The sequence below is a fragment of the Mobula birostris genome, chromosome 25 (assembly GCF_030028105.1).
Source record: "Mobula birostris isolate sMobBir1 chromosome 25, sMobBir1.hap1, whole genome shotgun sequence".
Classification (NCBI taxonomy): domain Eukaryota; kingdom Metazoa; phylum Chordata; class Chondrichthyes; order Myliobatiformes; family Myliobatidae; genus Mobula; species Mobula birostris.
Window position 1 is genome coordinate 57,632,155 of NC_092394.1, and position 19,521 is coordinate 57,651,675.

A 19,521-nucleotide genomic window follows, 5' to 3' on the forward strand; every position below is an offset into this window, starting at 1 on the left:
TTCAAAGGGCCTGAAAGCTGATTTTATCTTATTTTTTAAAGTTTTTCGGTCAATAATTTAAGAGTTTTTCCATCTTTTGTCAAATATTAAGGTGACAGTTCCTGAGTATTTTTATCTTTCTCTTCTCTTATTTTAAGTAGTGCATTGGCTCTGCTGGCCCTGATACTGTTCCTTTCCATGTGTCGTGATACTATTCTGTTACTTCCCCAGTCCTTAAAAAAGTAGATTATCTGTGAGCAGCTTCTGTTTTATCAGTTTCATTTGTTTATCTTGTGATTTTAATTTTAGCAGCTGTTATTCTTATTTTTAACTTCTTAAGATATCATGTCAATTTGATTCTGTCTTTTTATAAATAGGGAACTTTCAACTTTAGCTTTAAGCTTTAAACTTTGCAATTCCTTCCTTCAGACCTGGGTTTCTGTAAATCTTTTTTCTTCTTTCTGAGGATCTACCTCTGACCAAACTCCTGGTCATCTTTAGTACATGTTCGTGAAGTTTTGCTGTCACATATTGTTTAAGGCTCTTGTAAATTTTCCACTGTACTGAAGGCTTGATGTAAATGCAGTGGTATCGACAATTCTGTGAAGGATTTGTTGAAATGCCACATAACTTTCCCATTTACCAGTGATAATTAGTGATCCTGGCAAAGAACGCTTAAGATGCCGTGCATTATTAACTTGTGGACTTCCAGGTGTGAAATGTGCCTTGATATATCAACGTTTGGCCAGGACACCTAAGTACTGTGTTCCTTTTCCATTATAAAAGCTTCTTGGTTTGAGGGAAGTCGGCATTAATATTCGAATGCTCCTTATTCCTGTGCGATTTCTGTGTGGATGCCTTTATGATTGTAGATCTCAGTTAGTTCCCCCTTCATTTTCTTTGCTGTAAAGAAAATAAAACCCTGCCTATCCTGCCTCTATTCATAGCAGAAGGTAACATCTTGTTGATTACCCTCTCCAGTGCAGTCACATCTATTTTATAGCGCAGTGGCAGAATTGAACATCGTACTCCAGCTGCTGCTTAAATAATGTTTTGTATGGGTGTACCATATCCTCCTTGTTGTCATATTTCTGCTCTGGCTAAAGGCAACATTTGTTTAGTTTGCCTTCTTATCCAGCTGTTTATTGCCTCTGGGGATCCACGTGAGGTCCTTCTGTTCCTCACTATAGTTTGGGGTCACCTCTTCAATCTGTATATCCTAGTCTTGGTGGTCCTCTCGAAATAAATTACCAAATATTTTTCAGGGTTAAAGTGCGTTTGTCCTTTCAATGCCTATTTGAGCAATTTGCTAATATCCTTCTGTAGCAGAAGGCTACCCTCCACCAGTGTTGAATAACAACACTAAAGCTCATGAACTCTGCAAACTTGCTAATCCTATCTTTTATATTCATGTTATTAATGTATACTAATATCTCCCTCACTGACCCTTGCACGACACCTCTGGTCACAGCCCACCTACAAGGCATGGATCAGTTTATTCCCACTCTTTCCAATTCTCAATCCATAATCAGTATGTTACCCACAGATTCATGTGCATCAACTGCCTTCGTGGAATGTGATTGAAGGCCTGGCAGAAGTCTAAAAGCACACATCCTCTAGTACCCCCATATCTATTCTACTAGTAGTTCTTTCTTTCACCCATGGGTGAAATTATTTTACACAGTTACAATCAAGAGAAATATAATTATTACCTAAAACCAGGAGTTGGATGAATACTTACGGACATTTGCAGGACTGTCAACAAAATGCAGGGGGAATCACAAATAACTGGCAATTAGTGCCTAGGGCCAACAGTCTTCCTTCAGCATTGAATGACACTGTGATTCCATTTGCTTTCTATTTGGGCATCTTTTCTTCAGAGTTTAACAAAAGTTTTACTTTTATCTTGTTTCCCTCCCTCCTAGATCCAATGAACGCTTTGCAGAACTTGCAAGGTGGTCCCACGGGGAGCTCGAGTGGGATGATGGCCACTCGTCCCCCTGGAGCTCCTTTGCCCGGAATGGCAGGTCTGGGGCAGGTGAATCAATCAGTGTCACATCCTGGGCAGCCTCAGCCGGCTCCGTCTGGAATGGTGCCTCACATGCCTGGCTTCCCGCCAAGCACCCAGCAGCAGTGTGAGTAGGATTTGGAAGTTGCAAATTCCTGAAGTAGGTAGCATATGTTTTATGCAGGAACTTTTAATTTGTTATGTGTGGTGGTTTCCCACTGGACTATGGCACCTTCCCCAAACCCCACCCTCTTCTCCACATATCCCTCCCTACCTACCTACCCCAATTCCCTGGTTTGCCCCTTAGTCAGTAGTTTAGTTCTTGTAGAGAGAATGTATCCCATTGACTTGAGTGGTGAATAAGAGCAGTGACATGGTTGTCACAGAGGAAGGGAGGGATGGTTGGGAAGTTTGATTCTTGTTCTACAGCAAGGTTGTTGTGACTACTGAGCTGTCACTTTAACTCCTTGTTATGTTTTGTACCTGAAGCTCAAAGTCATCAGTATGGGGACTTATAAAATGTGCTTTAGCACACGTATAATGGAAATCACTTGCGTAATATAATTTGTTAACATAAAATGCCTGTTTTGAATACATCTAGGACAATGGAGGAAATTATTTTAATTAAAAATCATCACCAAGAACAGTTTAAATCTCAGTCTGGGAATATCAGACTGATAATGTTGCCAATCTGTTCTGTGACTGTTCTTCAATTAATCATTAAAAATGCTTGTGATGTTTTTGTAAGAGTACAGAGCTACTGGACTGAATTGATACTGATAACACCATGTCCAATGCTTAAAACTTGGAGGAAAAAGAAATGAAATCATGTCTTCACCTTTACTGTGTGTAACCTGCACACTGCGGGAGGACAACCTCACGCTGAACCTGTGTGAACATTCAGAATGACGTCACTGGTTGACATTGCCATTATAAAGCTCCCAAACGAGATCCGTAGTGTTTTCCATTTACTCCACCACTGATCCTAGCCCCATTTCGACGACTGTCAGGTGAAGTTTGGGAGAAGGCCTCTAGCTCCTCCTCACAGTCGATACAGGAATCCAACAGCAAGCTATCAAACTCTGCTGACGTACTTGAATCTTACAGGTGTTTGTATTTTTTTCAATTCCCTCCGGTAACCTCAAGAGAGAATTTGTAGAATATCTAAGGGATGACTTTTTAGAACAGCTTGTTGTTGAGCCCACTAGGGGATCGGCTGTGCTGGATTGGGAGTTGTGCAGTGATCCAGAGGTGATAAGAGAGCTTAAGGTTAAGGAACCCTTAGGGAACAGTGATCACAATATGATCGAGTTCACTTTGAAATTTGAGAAGGAGAAGCTAAATTCCAATGTGTCGGTATTTCAGTGGAATAAAGGAAATTACAATGGCATGAGAAGGGAACAGGCCAAAGTTGACTAGAAAGGGACATTAGCAGGAAAGACAACAGAGCAGCAGTGGCTGGAGTTTCTGTGAAAAATGAGAGAAGACAGATATATTCCAAATAAGAAGAAATTTTCAAAGGGAAGAAGGACACTACTGTGGCTGACAAGTGAAGTCAGAACCAAAGTAAAAGCAAAAGAGAGGGCATAGAAACATAGAAAATAGGTGCAGGAGTAGGCCATTCGGCCCTTCGAGCCTGCACCGCCATTCAGTATGATCATGGCTGATCATCCAACTCAGAACCCTGTACCAGCCTTCCCCCCATACCCCCGATCCCTTTAGCCACAAGGGCCATATCTAACTCCCTCTTAAATATAGCCAATGAACTGGCCTCAACTATTTCCTGTGGCAGAGAATTCCACAGATTCACCACTCTCTGTGTGAAGTTTTTCCTAACCTCGGTCCTAAAGGGCTTCCCCTTTATCCTCAAACTGTGACCCCTTGTTCTGGACTTCCCCAACATCGGGAACAATCTTCCTGCATCTAGCCTGTCCAATCCCTTTAGGATTTTATATGTTTCAATAAGATCCCCCCCTCAATCTTCTAAGTTCCAACGAGTATAAGCCTAGTCGATCCAGTCTTTCATCATGTGAAAGTCCTGCCATCCCAGGAATCAATCTGGTGAACCTTCTTTGTACTCCCTCTGTGGCAAGGATGTCTTTCCTCAGATTAGGGGACCAAAACTGCACACAATACTCCAGGTGTGGTCTCACCAAGGCCTTGTACAACTTCAGTAGTACCTCCCTGCTCCTGTACTCGAATCCTATTGCTATGAATGCCAGCATACCATTCGCCTTTTTCACCGCCTGCTGTACCTGCATGCCCACTTTCAATGACTGGTGTATAATGACACCCAGGTCTCGTTGCACCTCCCCTTTTCCTAATTGGCCACCATTCAGATAATAATCTGTTTTCCTGTTCTTGCCACCAAAGTGGATAACCTCACATTTATCCACATTAAATTGCATCTGCCATGAATTTGCTCACTCACCTAACCTATCCAAGTCACCCTGCATCCTCTTAGCATCCTCCTCACAGTTAACTTTGCCGCCCAGCTTCGTGTCATCCGTAAACTTGGAGATGCTGCATTTAATTCCCTCATCTAAGTCATTAATATATATTGTAAATAACTGGGGTCCCAGCACTGAACCTTGCGGTACCCCACTAGTCACTGCCTGCCATTCTGAAAAGGTCCTGTTTATTCCCACTCTTTGCTTCCTGTCTGCCAACCAATTCTCTATCCACATCAATACCTTACCCCCAGTACTGTGTGCTTTAAGTTTGCACACTAATCTCCTGTGTGGGACCTTGTTAAAAGCCTTTTGAAAATCCAAATATACCACATCCACTGGTTCTGCCCTATCCACTCTACTAGTTACATCCACAAAAATTTCTATGAGATTCGTCAGACATGATTTTCCTTTCACAAATCCATGCTGACTTTGTCTGATGATTTCACTGCTTTCCAAATGTGCTGTTATCACATCTTTGATAACTGACTCCAGCATTTTCCCCACCACCGATGTCAGGCTAACCGGTCTATAATTCCCTGGTTTCTCTCTCCCTTCTTTTTTAAAAAGTGGGGTTACATTAGCCACCCTCCAATCCTCAGGAACTAGTCCAGAAACTAAAGAGTTTTGAAAAATTATCGCTAATGCATCCACTATTTCTTGGGCTACTTCCTTAAGCACTCTGGGATGCAGACCATCTGGCCCTGGAGATTTATCTGCCTTTAATCCCTTCAATTTACCTAACACCACTTCCCTACTAACATGTATTTCGCTCAGTTCCTCCATCTCACTGGACCCTCTGTCCCCTACTATTTCTGGAAGATTATTTATGTCCTCCTTAGTGAAGACAGAACCAAAGTAGTTATTCAATTGGTCTGCCATGTCCTTGCTCCCCATAATCAATTCACCTGTTTCTGTCTGTAGGGGACCTACATTTGTCTTAACCAATCTTTTTTCTTTTCACATACCTATAAAAGCTTTTACAGTCAGTTTTTATGTTCCCTGCCAGTTTTCTCTCATAATCTTACAAGGAAGCCAAAGCTAGTGGGAAGATAGAGGATTGGGGAACTTTTATAAACTTACAGAAGGAAACTAAGAAGGTCATTAAGAAGGAAAAGATGAATTATGAAAGGAAGCTGGTAACTAATATCAAAGAAGGTACTAAAATCTTTTTTTAAGCATATAAAGGGTAAAAGAGAGTTGAGGGTAGATAAAGGACCAATAGAAAATGACGCTGGAAATATTGTATTGAAAGATGCAGAGATGGCAGAGGAACTGAATGCATATTTTGCATCAGTATTCACAGTGGAAGACATCTACAGTTACCGGACATTCAAGGGTGCCAGGGAAGTGAAGTATTTGCAGTGAAAATTACAACTGAGAAGGTGCTTGGGAAGTTTAATGGCCTGAGGGTGGATAAGTCTCCTGGACCTGATGGAATGTACCCTCGGGTTCTGAAGGAAGTAGCTGGAGAGATTTCGGAGGCAGTAGCAATGATCTTTCAAGAATCGATAGATTCCGGCATTGTACCGGATGATTGGAAAATTGCAAATGTTATTCCGCTATTTAAGAAGGGTGGGAGGCAGCAGAAAGGAAACTATAGACCTGTTAGCCTGTCATCAGTGGTTGGGAAGTTGTTGTAATCAATTGTTAGGGATGAGATTACGGAATACCTGGAGGCACATGACAACATAGACCAAAGCCAACATGGTTTCCTGAAAGGAAAATCCTGCCTGACTGACTGGAAATTACAAACAGGGTAGACAAAGGAGATGAGTAGATGTGGTGTATTTGGATTTTCAGAAGGCCTTTGACAAGGTGCTGCAAGATAAGAGCCCATGGAATTACTGGGGAGTTACTAGCATGGGTGGAGCATTGGCTGGTCGGCAGAAAACAGAGAGTGGGAATAAAGGGATCCTATTCTGGCTGGCTACTGGTTACCACTGGAATTCCACAGGTGTTAATCTTGGGACCGCACTTTTTATGATGTATGTCAATGATTTGGACTACGGTATTAATGGATTTGTGGCTAAATTTGCCGATGATACAAAGATAGGTGGAGGAGTGGGTAGTGTTGAGGAAACAGAGAGCATGCAGAGAGACTTAGATAGTTTAGGGGAATGGGCAAAGAAATGTCAAATGAAATACAATGTTGGAAAGTGTATGGTTGTGCGCTTTGCTGGAAGAAATAAATGGGCAGACTATTATTTAGATGGGGAGAGAATTCAAAATGCAGAGATGCAAAGGGACTTGGGAGTCCTTGTGCAGGCTACCCTAAAGGTTAACCTCTAGATTGAGTCAGTAGTGAAGAAGACGAATGCAATGTTGGCATTCATTTGCAGAGGTATAGAATATAAGAGCAGGGATGTGATGTTGAGGCTCTATAAGGCACTCGTGAGACCACACTTGGAGTATTGTGTCCAGTTTTGGGCTCCTTATTTTAGAAAGGATAAACTGGCATTGGAGAGGGTTCAGAGAAGATTCACGAGAATGATTCCAGGAATGAAAGGGTTAGTGTATGAGGAATGTCTGGCAGCTCTTGGGCTGTATTCCCTGGAGTTCAGGAGAATGAGGGGGGATCTCAGAGAAACATTCCGAATGTTAAAAGACCTGAACAGATTAGATATGGCAAAGTTATTTCCCATGGTAGGGAGTCCAGGACAAAAGGACACGACTTCAGGATTGAAGGATGTCCATTTAGAACAGAGATGCGGAGAAATTACTTTAGTGAGAAGGTGGTAAATCTGTGGAATTTGTTGCCACAAGTGGCTGTGGAGGCCAAGTCATTGGGTACATTTAAGGCAGAGATAGATAGGTTCTTGATTAGCCAGGGCATCAAAGGGTATGGGGAGAAAATAGGGGAGTGGGATGACTGGAAGAAGTGGATCAGCCCATGATTGAATGGCGGAGCAGATTCGATGGGCTGAATGGCTTACTTCTGCTCCTATATCTTATGGTCTTATGGTCTAACTGTCAGAGCCATCAAAGTTTGAGGAGATATGTTATTTTGTTCCGTGTTCCTAAGGGTGTGTGGAGAATACTGAATGAAAATCTGTCGAAAGAGTCCTTAGTATAATGGAATCTTGCAGAAGGGATAACCCCAGTGTACTTGGGCTATTTTTGAATCAGCTGTTCATTTGTCCCACTCCTCTGTTCTTTCTTCATGACTGCAGCTTTGTCTCAATTCTGAATGCCAGTGGTATTTAATTACCTTTAGCATTCTTTCAGGCATCGTAATCCAGATCTTAACAGCATCTAGTTTTTATCCGGTTCTTTTGCTAATCATATTTCTCAATCTTCTATCATTGTTCCTTCTGCCAGTGTGTTGTTTTTGCTTATATACTCTTGCAACTTTCTCCTTGAGCTTAAACACCTCTATTGACACTCATATATCCTTGTCAAATGGGGAACGTTAATTTCAGTCTCTCTTCATGACTGCTGTCCCCCATTCTTGATAGCACCCTCATAAATTTCCTGAATAGTTTTCACAAGACCTTGTTGTCCCTAATATTCCACTGAGCTATTGTTTTATAATGGTTAATGTAATTTTCTTTGCTGATTTGTACTCTTCCTCCTCTTTCCATCCTTTTAGGCAACCCCCAGGGTGACTGGCCAGCACTCTGCAAACTTTGCTATAAATGGGACAAGAGGTGCTTCAAAAGAGATTTGAGGTGCTCGTTGCCTTCCTGGGCACTCCTTTACTTGACTTGTCACAATCACTGCTCCCCATAAGTGGATGTGGATTCTACATTAAAAGAAAGATTGGAATTCTTTTCCTGCCCTCCTGGAATTCTCTTCCCACATTTAGGCTCAGAGTAAGAGTGCCTGATGTTTGGTACATCAGAGCCAGCTGAACGTAGCTGTTTGGTGCTGGGGAAGATGGCCCAGGAGAGGATATTCGTATTGAATACCTCATCTTCCCAGTATATTGGACAGTTAAGCAGTAATGTCATTAGTGATGGTTCCTCAGAGTTTTAAGGTGCCTGTTACTGCTGTCTCTGAGGCGTTACGTCCGCCTGGTAAGGCATCACCACTGCCTGATTGACCATGAGTTTGCTGGATTTAAACATTGTTTGCCTTTGATGGCCAAAGCCTGTCATGGTGGACTCGAGGTACTGGTAAGTCTCTTTACCCAGAGATACATGTTTTCCAGCAACTCACTATGGATCTTGATACTTTGTATTGGTGTGTCATGTGGGACGGAGGATGGAAAGCAGCAAGCTGGTTCGCTGTGTGCTCAGAGACCTGAGTTCTTTGGGCACAGAGCTCGGAAAAAGCGATGCAACAGACTTTCAACGTTGTAAATTAGTGAGTTGTTTGTCATGTCTCCCCTCTCACTGTGAAACGGAGACATCTTTTTTTCCCTTATTAGGGAGAGAGAGAACCTGTGGTATGTCGAATTATGGGTGATCGAGTAGTCTTTGGGGTTCTGCAAGTCTGCGTCTTTACTGATGCTTTGCTGCCCGCTGAGTGTTCAGTGGGGTGCCGATGCTTTTTGTTGCTGCTGGGAGAGGGGGGTCATTGCTTATGCGTGGGTGGGGGGACTTTGGGGTTCTAACATTTAACTGCTTTTCATTCTTTGGGGCAGTCCCCTGTTTTCATGGATGGTTGCGAAGAAAAAGAATTTCAGGATGTATATTGTATACATTTCTCTGACATTAAATGTACCTTTGAAACCTTTGAACCTTTGTAATCCAAAGGTTCTTCTGAAGTCAAGAATGAGGCATAAAATGTATTTCTTTCAGTTGTTTTATTAAGTGTTACAAGAACAAGAGCAGAAATAGAACAAGAAAGAGAAGGTGCGAGAACAAAGAAAAGGAAAAAGTAACACACACAAAATGCTGGAGGAACTCAGCAGGCCGGGCAGCATCTATGGAAAAGAGTACAGTCAACATTTTGGGCTGAGACGCTTCAGCAGGACTGGAAAAGAAAAGATGAGGAGTCAGAGTAAGAAGATGGGGAGAGGAGAGAAAGAAACACAAGGTGATATGTGAAACCAGGAGAGGGGGGAAGGGTGAAGTAAAGAGCTGCGAAATTGATTGGTAAAAGAGATACAGGGCTGGAGAAGGGGGAATCTGATAGGAGGGGACAGAAGACCATGGAAGAAAGAAAAGGCGGAGGAGCACCAGAGGGAGTTAAAGAGGGAAAAGGGGCCAGGGAGTGGTTCAGGAGAGGGGAGGTGGGGCATTACCAGAAGTTTGAGAAATCGATGTTCGTGCCATCAGGTTGGTGGCTACCCAGACGGAATATAAGGTGTTGTTCCTCCAACCTGAGTGTGGCCTCATTGTGGCAGTAAAGGAGGCCATGGACTGACATGCACCCCCTTACCCCTGCTACACCAGCCCGAAATGTTGACTGTACTCTTTCATAGATGCTGTCTGGCATGCTAAGTTCCTCCAGCATGTTGTGTATGTTGCTTGGATTTCCATCATTTGCAGATTTTCTCTTGTTTGGGAAAAGGAAAAAGAAATCGTGTTCATCTCGTATTCAACCTGGAGATAACAAAAATTTCAGTGATAACAATGAGCCTATAAAATAGCAAGATTCAAGTAGCAGAACAGCTGATACTAAAAACTAAGAAGTTTCTAGAAAAATACAGAAGCAACTGTACCATTATTACAGGAAAATTCACTAAACATTTACATGTGCACTCGATTTGATGTTGCCTGATCACTGAAGAGACCTGCAGCTTGGTCATGTCTGAGGCTGAAGTACGCAGGTGTGTCCAACGAGTGGACAGTCGCAAGGCTGCGGGACTGGACAGCATCCCAGGTTGATACCCAGAGTGTGCGTGGCACAACTACCAGGTGTGTTTGCAGACCAGTTTTTAACCTCCCTCTTTCAGTGTAGAGTGCCCTCCTGCTTCAAAACGTCCACCATTGTCTCTATACCTAAAAAGACCAAGGTAACATGCCTGAGTAACTGGCGTCCTGTCACTTTCACCGCAATAGTAAGCAAATACTTTGAGAGGCTGGTCAAGGACTGCATCTACAGCATTCTACCACCCACACTGGACCCCCTACAATTCGCCTACTGACACAACCGATCGACAGATGATGCAACAGCCACAGCTCTAAGTAGGATGCTTATGTGAGTATGCTGTTCTTGGACTGCAGTTCAGCATTCACCACCATAATTCCCTCAAGGCTTGACAAGAAGCTCAGAGACCACGGTCTTCACCCTGCCTTGTGTAGCTGGATCCTGGACTTCCCGTGAGATCGCTGGCAGGTGGTAAGAGTGGGCTCCCTCACTTCTGCCCCTCTGACCCTCAACACAGGAGCCCCCCAGGGCTGTGTCCTAAGCCCCCTCCTTTACCCTTTGTATACCAATGACTGTGTCACCAACCACAGCTCCAAACTGCTAATTAAATTTGCTGACGATATTACTTTGATTGGCCTAGTCTCAAATAGTAATGAGGCAGCTTACAGAGAAGAAGTCATCACCCTGACACAGTGGTGTCAAGAAAACAACCTCTTCCGCAATGTCGCAAAAACAAAGGAGCTGGTTGTGGACTACAGGAGGAATGGAGACGGGCTAACCCCTATTGACATCAGTGGATCTGGGGTTGAGAGGGTGAACAGCTTTAAGTTCCTTGGCATCCACATCACAATGACCTCACATGGTCTGTACATACCGGCTGTGTGGTGAAAAAGGCACATCAGCACCTCTTTCACCTCAGATGGTTGAGGAAGTTTGGTACGGGCCCCCAAATCCTAAGGACTTTCTCCAGGGGCAGAACTGAGAGCATCCTGACTGGCTGCATCAATGCCTGGTATGGGAACTGTACTTCCCTCAATCACAGGACTCTGCAGAGAGTGGTGTGGACAGCCCAGCACATCTGTAGATGTGAACTTCTCACTATTCAGGACATTTACAAAGACAGGTGTGTAAAAAGGGCTTGAAGGATCATTGGGGACCCGAGTCACCCCAACCACAAACTGCTACTGTCCGGGAACCGGTACCGCAGCATAAAAGCCAGGACCAACAGGCCCCGGGACAGCTTCTCCAGCTAGGCCATCGGACTGATTAATTCACGCTGATACAATTGTATTTCTTTGTTATATTGACCGTCCTGTTGTACATACTATTTATTACAAATTACTATAAATTGCACGTTGCACATTTAGATGGAGACATAAAGTAAAGATTTTTACTCCATCTAATTCAGTTCAATATAGGTAATTATATAAAATACAAGCCAACATAGGAAAGTTAAACTACAAGATAAATAACAATTCTACGCTCCAATCTAATACCATGAAGGATCTTCAAGTTGCTATGTTGTACGTGGTGGGTTTAGTGGAGGACTGGATGTTCAATGGATGATCATCCTCTTGTAAACTTATGTGAATGAGTCAACAATGAGCAAATATTGCCTGCTGCCTCTTTGTTTTGGAGTGGAGTCATTGAAGGTGAACCAACCGTGTATCATCCTTGTGATCATTTCTGCTCTGGGGGGACCTCTAAGAGGGTCATGTGCAAAGTTGTGAGGTTCACACATTGACACAGCCCCCCTTGCTTGCCCCATTCTGCACTGGGATTTGGTCTGTAGTGAACACTGTTGAATCATAGCTGGTACCTTATCAAATTGGAGATATAGAATCATGATGAATTTACTGAGGCAACTACAGTTAGGGGCAAGTTTTTGCATTCCCTCCAGTTGACAATTCAAAAGTTTATTTTGAGGTTTAAACAAATGTCTTGACAGTTAATGCTGTTCCCTGTCACATAGTGGAGATCATGCCTACTGGGACTCTTGCTTGGCTGAATCTGCTGTGCAACTGGGTGCAGCTCTGGAAGCTGGCAGGAGGGCTCAACATGATGCTTGTTTGGCTGACAGCAAGGAACTAATTCCCCATGTAAAATTGCAATGTTAGCTTTCGTTTTGAGAGGACTATGTTATAGAAGGAAAGGTGTAATGCTGAGGCTTTATAAGGTCTCATTTGGAGTATTGTGAGCTGTTTTGAGCCCCATGTACTGACACTGGAGAGGGTTCTAAGGAGGTTCCCAAGAATGATCCAGGGGCTGAAAGGGTTAACGTATGAGAAGCGTTTAATGGCCCTAGTGGATGTGCGGGCAGTGTTTCCTATAATTGAAGAGTCTTGGGCCAGAGGGCACAAAGACGTCCCTTCAGAATAGGGAGGAATTTCATTAGCCAGAGGGCGGTGAATTATGTGGAATTTGGAGGGTTTTGGAGGCCTAGTCATTGGGTTTAGATTATGAGAACACTCAGTCCTCTTTTATTGTCATTTAGAAATGCATACATGCATTAAGAAATGATACAATGTTTCTCTGGAGTGATATTGCAGAAAACAAGACAGACCAAAGACGAACACTGACAGAACCACATAATTATAACATATAGTTGAAGCAATACCATAATTTGATAAAGAACAGATCATAGGCTATAAAAAAAAAAGTCTCAAAGTCCCCGAGTCGATCGACTCCCGAGTCCCCGATAGCAGGCAGCAAAAGGGAGAAACTCCCTGCCATAAACCTCCAGGCACCGTCAACTTGCCGATACCTTGGAAGCAGCCGACCACAGCCAACACTGAGTCCTTCCGTCCGAAAACTCCGAGCTTCTGAGCAGCCTCTCCGATACAGCCTCCCGAGCGCCATATTCAGTCCTTGACATTTTTTAAAAAACGACAGTATAAAGTGTTCTTACTAAAAATCAACTCAAGTAATGGAAACTAACTTAAATAATAAATGTTCAATATATTCCAAGCAGCCAGGAGTTCCCATTCCCAGCCCAGGAGCTGAGAACCCTGTTGTCAGGCCGTGGTGCTGCCCCTCCTGATTCATTGGAGTGGCACAGGTATCTGCAGCCGGATGTGTCAGGGTCATGTCCATGGGAAGGCATGGGTAACTCAGGATATGTGCCTCATTACTGGAAATCTATCACAGAAGTGGGCATCTTCCCTGTCAGTCCTTTAGGGGAATTGGAAAGGTGAGTAGAGGAAGGAGCAGTAGCATGGGGGCTGATGGAGAAAATTGGAAGAGGATGTGTATTAGAGATGGGATATTTAGCTGAGGTGGTAGTAAGGAGATAATGGGAATGAAGCTTGCCTGGCGTTGGTGTTTGGAGAAGTTGAAGCCTTTTCCTTCCTTTTAGAAATCAGAACAATAAGAGCATCGAAGTAAAGAGAAGGAGATCACAGGAAGAGAATCAGATTCATTTTCAGTGACTCATGTTGTCTTGAGCAATAATATCTAAAAATGTTTGACAGAGTGTGAGGAACTGAGATTGGATATGAGGAGAATGCAGCAGAGTAGTTGGAATGGGTCACGTTATTAGGATGGATGACAAAATCCGTAATAAAGAAACGGTTGCAGCCTGGATCTTAAGACTACTGGTTTATTTGTGATTAATGTCAGCCGTGATGTTATTTGTGTGCCTCTGCAGTATTATTCATTTACAAATGCGGTTTGATGGTTGGATCAGTACTGCTGTCTAGGTAATGCATTGTGCACCTACTCCATGTTGTCCTGGGATGACTATCCTCCCAGCATTTTGGAGTAGACATGGTACAGATGGGGGCTTAAGATCTGGGTGTTAGTTTTTGTTTCATGAGCCATACTGATTACCTATTGCTTCCCTTGGTTTGTTAGTTTTACAACAGAGTTGTTTGTAAGAGTGAAATAGTGTGTACAGTAGGTTTGGATAGCCCTGTGATAATGTGTGTTGTAAGCATGACACTCTCTGTATTGGTTGAACATGCTCCTCAAAACCTATTAAGAACTTTTGACAAACTCAACTGACTTTTGTACCTTATGGGATACATAACTTCTGAGTGATCTGTACAAACTGCTCCCTCCTATGTCTTGGTGAGGCACGCTTTGCCTGCTTGAAGCAGCTGGCCAGATCCTGGGTCAAAGTTAGTGATGTTCTTTTTGCAATCCAATCCCCAGCCCAATTACAGATGCAGCAGATAGCCCAGCAGCAGCAACAACAGCAACAGTTCCAGGCTCAACAGGCTGTACAACAGCAACAGCAACAACAGCAGCAACAGCAACAACAGCAGCAACAGCAGCAACAACAGCAGCAGCAGCAGTTCCAGGCACAGCAGCAGATAATGAAACTACAGATGCAGCAGCAGCAGCAGCAGGTAAACGGGCACCCAGGGCGACCGGGTTACCTGTGCTCAGGGACAGGGTATTCAACACTGCCATTCTGGGGTCAGCTGGCTCAAGCCACAAAGAGGGAATAAAGGAACCATAAGCCAAAAATTGTACTAGACCAATTGGTAGGATTGTAAACCCCAGACAGCTGATGGTCTATATCCTAGAGTTTTGGAGGGGGTAGCTTTAGAGATTTTGGCTGCTCTGGTCAACATTTCCCAAAGCTGTACAGCTTCTTGAATTGTTCCTGTTGACTGGAGGTTAGTAAAATGGCAACGATATTTAAAACAAAACCACAGACCTCTTAGTTTTACCCCAGAGGTAGGGAAAACGTGCACCTACAGTGAAAGATGTAGTTACTGAGCAGAAGCTACATGGATTTATGAAAAGTGAAATTCCTTTTGACTAATATGTTGGAGTTCTTTGAAGCTGCGACCAGTAGAATAGATGAAGAGGTATCTGTGGGTGTGTTTGGGAATTAGGTTTAATATTGCTGGCATACCGTATGTCATGAAAGTTGTTGTTTTGCAGCTGCAGTGCATTGCAATACAAAGTAGTAAAAACTATAAGTTACAATAAAAAGTATATAGTTTCTAAGAAAATGTGTGTGAACACTTGTAATTATCTGGTTTTCTGCATAAATTACTCATAAAATGTGGCCTGATCTACATCTGAGTCACAATCATATATGCAAACATAACCTGCCTAAACTAATAACACACAAACAATTGTACTGCTTCCTGTCAATACTGAGTACACCATTTAAACAATCACAGTCTAGGTTCAAAAAGTATGTGAACCTCTGGAGTAATGCTTTCTACAAAAGCTATTTGGAGTCAGGTATTCCAATCATGAGATGAGATTGGAGATGTGAGTTGTAGAGGTGCCCTGCCCTATAAAAAAAAGACAGACAAAGTCAGGTTACAGAGGCTGCTCTTCTCAAGAAAGATCTGTTTATGTGCACCATGCCTCAACCAAAACAACTTTCAGAGGGCCTGAGAAGAAGAATTGTAGAGATGCATGAATCTGGAAAAGGCAACAAAAGCGTTTCTAAAGACCTGAGTGTTCATCAGTCCACAGTATGAGAAATTGTCTACAAATGGAGGAAATTCAGTATTGTTCAATCGCAAACAAGAGAAAATCTGCAGATGCTGGAAATCCAAGCAACAGACACAAAATGGTGGAAGAACTAGGCAGACCAGGTAGCATCTGTGGAAAAGAGACAGTCAATTTTTCTGGCCAAGACCCTTCGGCAGGACTTCAGTACTGTTGCTGCTCTCCCTAGGAGTGGGTGTCCTGCAAAGACCACATCAAGAGCACAATGTGCAATGCTGAATGAGGTGGGGAAAAACCCAACGGTAACAGCAAACGACCTGCCGTAACCACTAGCACTTGCTAAAATCTCTGTTCATGTGTCCATTACTGAACAAAACTAATGTTAATGGAAGGACACCACGGAGGAAACCACTGCTGCACATCTCAAGTTTGCAAAAAAACAGTTCCACAACAGTTTGGGCTAATGTTCTGTGGACAGATGAGACAAAAGTTGAACTTTTTAGCAGAAATGCACACCGCAATGTTTGGAGGGAAAAAAAGGCAAGGCCCACCAACACTAAAACCTCCCAACAGTGAGGAACATCTTGGTTTGGGGCTGCTTTGCTGCCTCAGGGCCTGGAACAACAAATTCAATATTGAGGGAACAACGAATTCAAAATTGTATCAAGACATTTTACAGGAGACTGTCAGGGTAGCGGTCCATCACCTGAAGCATAACAGAAGTGGGATGATACAACAAGATGATGATCCGAAACACAGGAATAAATCAACAACAGAGTGGTTTAGAAAGAAGAAATTTGTGTTTTGGAACGGCAGGCTCCTGACTTTAACCCAATTGAGATGCTGTGGCGTGACCTGAAGAGGGCTTTTCATGCAAAGTATCCCAGAAATATTGATGAACAGAAACAGTTTTATGTAGTCACACACATCAAAGTTGCTGGTGAACGCAGCAGGCCAGGCAGCATCTGTAGGAAGAGGTGCAGTCGACGTTTCAGGCCGAGAGGGGTCTCGGCCTGAAACGTCGACTACACCTCTTCCTACAGATGCTGCCTGGCCTGCTGCGTTCACCAGCAACTTTGATGTGTGTTGCTTGAATTTCCAGCATCTGCAGAATTCCTGTTGTTTCAGTTTTATGTAGTCATAGTCATAGTCATACTTTATTGATCCCAAGGGAAATTGGTTTTCGTTACAGTTGCACTTTAAGTAATTAAATAGTGATAAAACCATAAATAATTAAATAGTAATATGTAAATTATGCCAGGAAATAAGTCCAGGACCAGCCTATTGGCTCAAGGTGTCTGACCCTCCAAGGGAGGAGTTGTAAAGTTTGATGGCCATAGGCAGGAATGACTTCCTATGACACTCACTGTTGCATCTCGGTGGAATGAGTCTCTGGCTGAATGTACTCCTGTGCCCACCCAGTACATTATGTAGTGGATGGGAGATATTGTCCAAGATGGAATGCAACTTCGACAGCACGTGATGGAGCATATGGAGGAATGGTCTAAAATTCCTCCATGCCTTTGTGCCAGTCTGATCAGCAGCTATGGGAAACATTTGGTGGAGATTATTGCTGTTAAAGCACGTTCTGCCAGTTAAATATGAGGGTTTGTGTACTTTTACCAACCTGGACTGTGAATGATTAAGTAACGTGTTCAATAAAGAGGTGAAAATTATATTTTTGTGTGTTATTAGTTTAAGTATACTGTGTTTGCTATTATTGTGACTTAGATGAAGATCAGACCTAATTTTGAGGAATTAGTACAGAAAACTAGGTAATTGCAGAGGGTTCACAAACTTTTTCTAGCAACTGTATATAAAAAAAGAAAATTAGATTAAGAGTAGAAGAAAGAAAACTGAGGTTGTGTTCATGGGTTCATTGTTCATTCAGAAATCTGTTGGTGGAGGGGAAGAAGCTGATTCTGAAATGTTGAGTGTGTTTCTGGCTCCTGTACCACCCTCTTGATGGTAGCAATGAGAAAGCATGTTCTGGGTGATGGGGGTCCTTTGAGGAATCGCCGATTGAAGGTTCGAAGGTGTCCTGGATGCTGGGGAGGCTAGTGCACGTGATGGAGTGGCCCCTCCGTCCTAGGCAGTGATGCAACCAGTTAGGATGCTCTCCACAATAATGCATCTGTAGAAGTTTGTGAGTGTCTTTGAAAACATTCCAATTCTCCTCAAACTCTTAATGAAATATATAACTACTGTCATGTCTTCTTTGTAAGTGCATCATTTGTAATTTGTAATTTCAGAAGGTTTTTGAAAGGGTTCCATCCGGAAGGTTGGCTAAAAGAGCACAGGGAATTGGGGTTGGGAATGGGAACAAAGAGTGTGAATGATCAGTGCTTGGGATTCTGTTGTTCAGAATCTTTACCAACAGTCTGATTGAGGGGGCCAAATTTCCAACTCTGCCTGTGAGACTAAATTAGATGAGATTAGACAGGATGAGTGAAATGGGCGAGGACATGGCAAATTGAATATAATGTGGAATTGTATGTGGTTGTCCACTTCAATGCATTTAACATCAAAAGGCCATTTTGTGAAAGGTAAAAGAATGTGTGGTATTGATCTTCAAAGAGACCAGGGTCTGCTTGTACACAGGTGTGGTAAGCAGGGCAAATGGTTTGTGAAGTTCAAGTTCATTATCATGGGCAGATATAACCTGGGTATAAACACCATGAACATTAGCTCTTAGCAGCAGCAGCTCACTACATGACGTACATAAACTACATAAGCTTCAACAGTTCAAGTGCAGAAGGATGTAAATATCCCAGAAAAGGAGACAGGATGAGACGCCATGACGAGGGGCATTCTGATAACTGGACTGTGCAGCAGCTACTGTACCCTAATTTGTTACTGAGCAAAAGAGATGCCCACTGGAGCATCACACAATTCAGCCCACTTCCCGTTCGTAGCCTACACCAACTCTGTGATGCTGTCATTATGCGTGTGTGCACAGGTAAAGGACAACAGTCCTGTGGCCACTCACACGTTAAGAATTGAGCTGTCACTGCTCAGCGTTATAGAAGATGAGTAGAACATCCGGTCATTCAAGCTGGCTCTGCCCTCTAGTAAATTATTGTTCACATTTCACCTCAGCATTGTTTCTAGCACTATCCCCACATTCCTTCATTCCTGTAATATCCAGAAACCGACCAGTCTCTGATCTGAATGAACACAATGTGTGAATATCCACAGCCCTCTGGGGTAGGGAATCCACCTACTCCTTATTTTCAAACTCTGTCCCCTGATCCTAGATTTGTTCGCAGAGAGAGAAGTTTTCCCGATATCCAGCCTGCAGAGCCCTGAGAGAATTTTGTACATTTCAGTGAAACCTTCCTTTCTTCTAAACTTTAGCGAATATAGTCCCCATCCACTCTCCACAAATGTACAGTATGTAGACTCAGGAACTAGATTATTAAACCTTCACTACACACTCCAGATACTTCTGAAATAAGATCAAAGTTGAAGAAGAATACTCCAGAGTGCTCTCACCAAGGCCCTATATAATTGCAATGTGACCACCTGTATTCAAATCCTTACATAATAAAGACCTGAAAAGCCCTAATTCTTCCTCAGACCATTTTTCTCTCAACTTGCACTAATATCACTATGTTTAGGCCATTTGGTCCATCGTATCTGCTCCGTCACTCAATCATGGTTGATCCTTCTTTCCCCTCCTCAGCTCCACTCCCCAGCCTTCTCCCCATATCCTTTAAAGTCATGTCCAATCAAGAACCTATCAATCTCTGCCATAAATACACTCAACGACCTGACCTCCACGGCTGCCTGTGGCAACAAGTTCTACAAATTCACCACCCTCTGCCTAAAAAAATTTCTCTGCATCTCTGTTTTAAATGGACACTCCTCTATCCAGAGGCTGTTGTCCTAGACTTCCCCATCCCC

The 19,521-nt window shown here is 43.1% G+C and overlaps 1 protein-coding gene across 3 annotated transcripts in view; it reads left to right on the plus strand.

Annotated features, from left to right (window-relative positions):
* The window catches only part of med15 (mediator complex subunit 15), a 172,158-nt gene that overhangs the window by 40,173 nt on the left and 112,464 nt on the right, over positions 1-19,521 (plus strand). For 2 of the 3 annotated variants that reach the window (XM_072243499.1, XM_072243500.1), the window contains exons 4-5: positions 1,905-2,114; positions 14,350-14,546. In XM_072243499.1, the coding sequence (XP_072099600.1) occupies positions 1,905-2,114; positions 14,350-14,546 (407 nt within the window). The remainder of the gene's footprint in view (positions 1-1,904; positions 2,115-14,349; positions 14,547-19,521) is intronic. The other variant, XM_072243502.1, reaches the window with a different exon arrangement.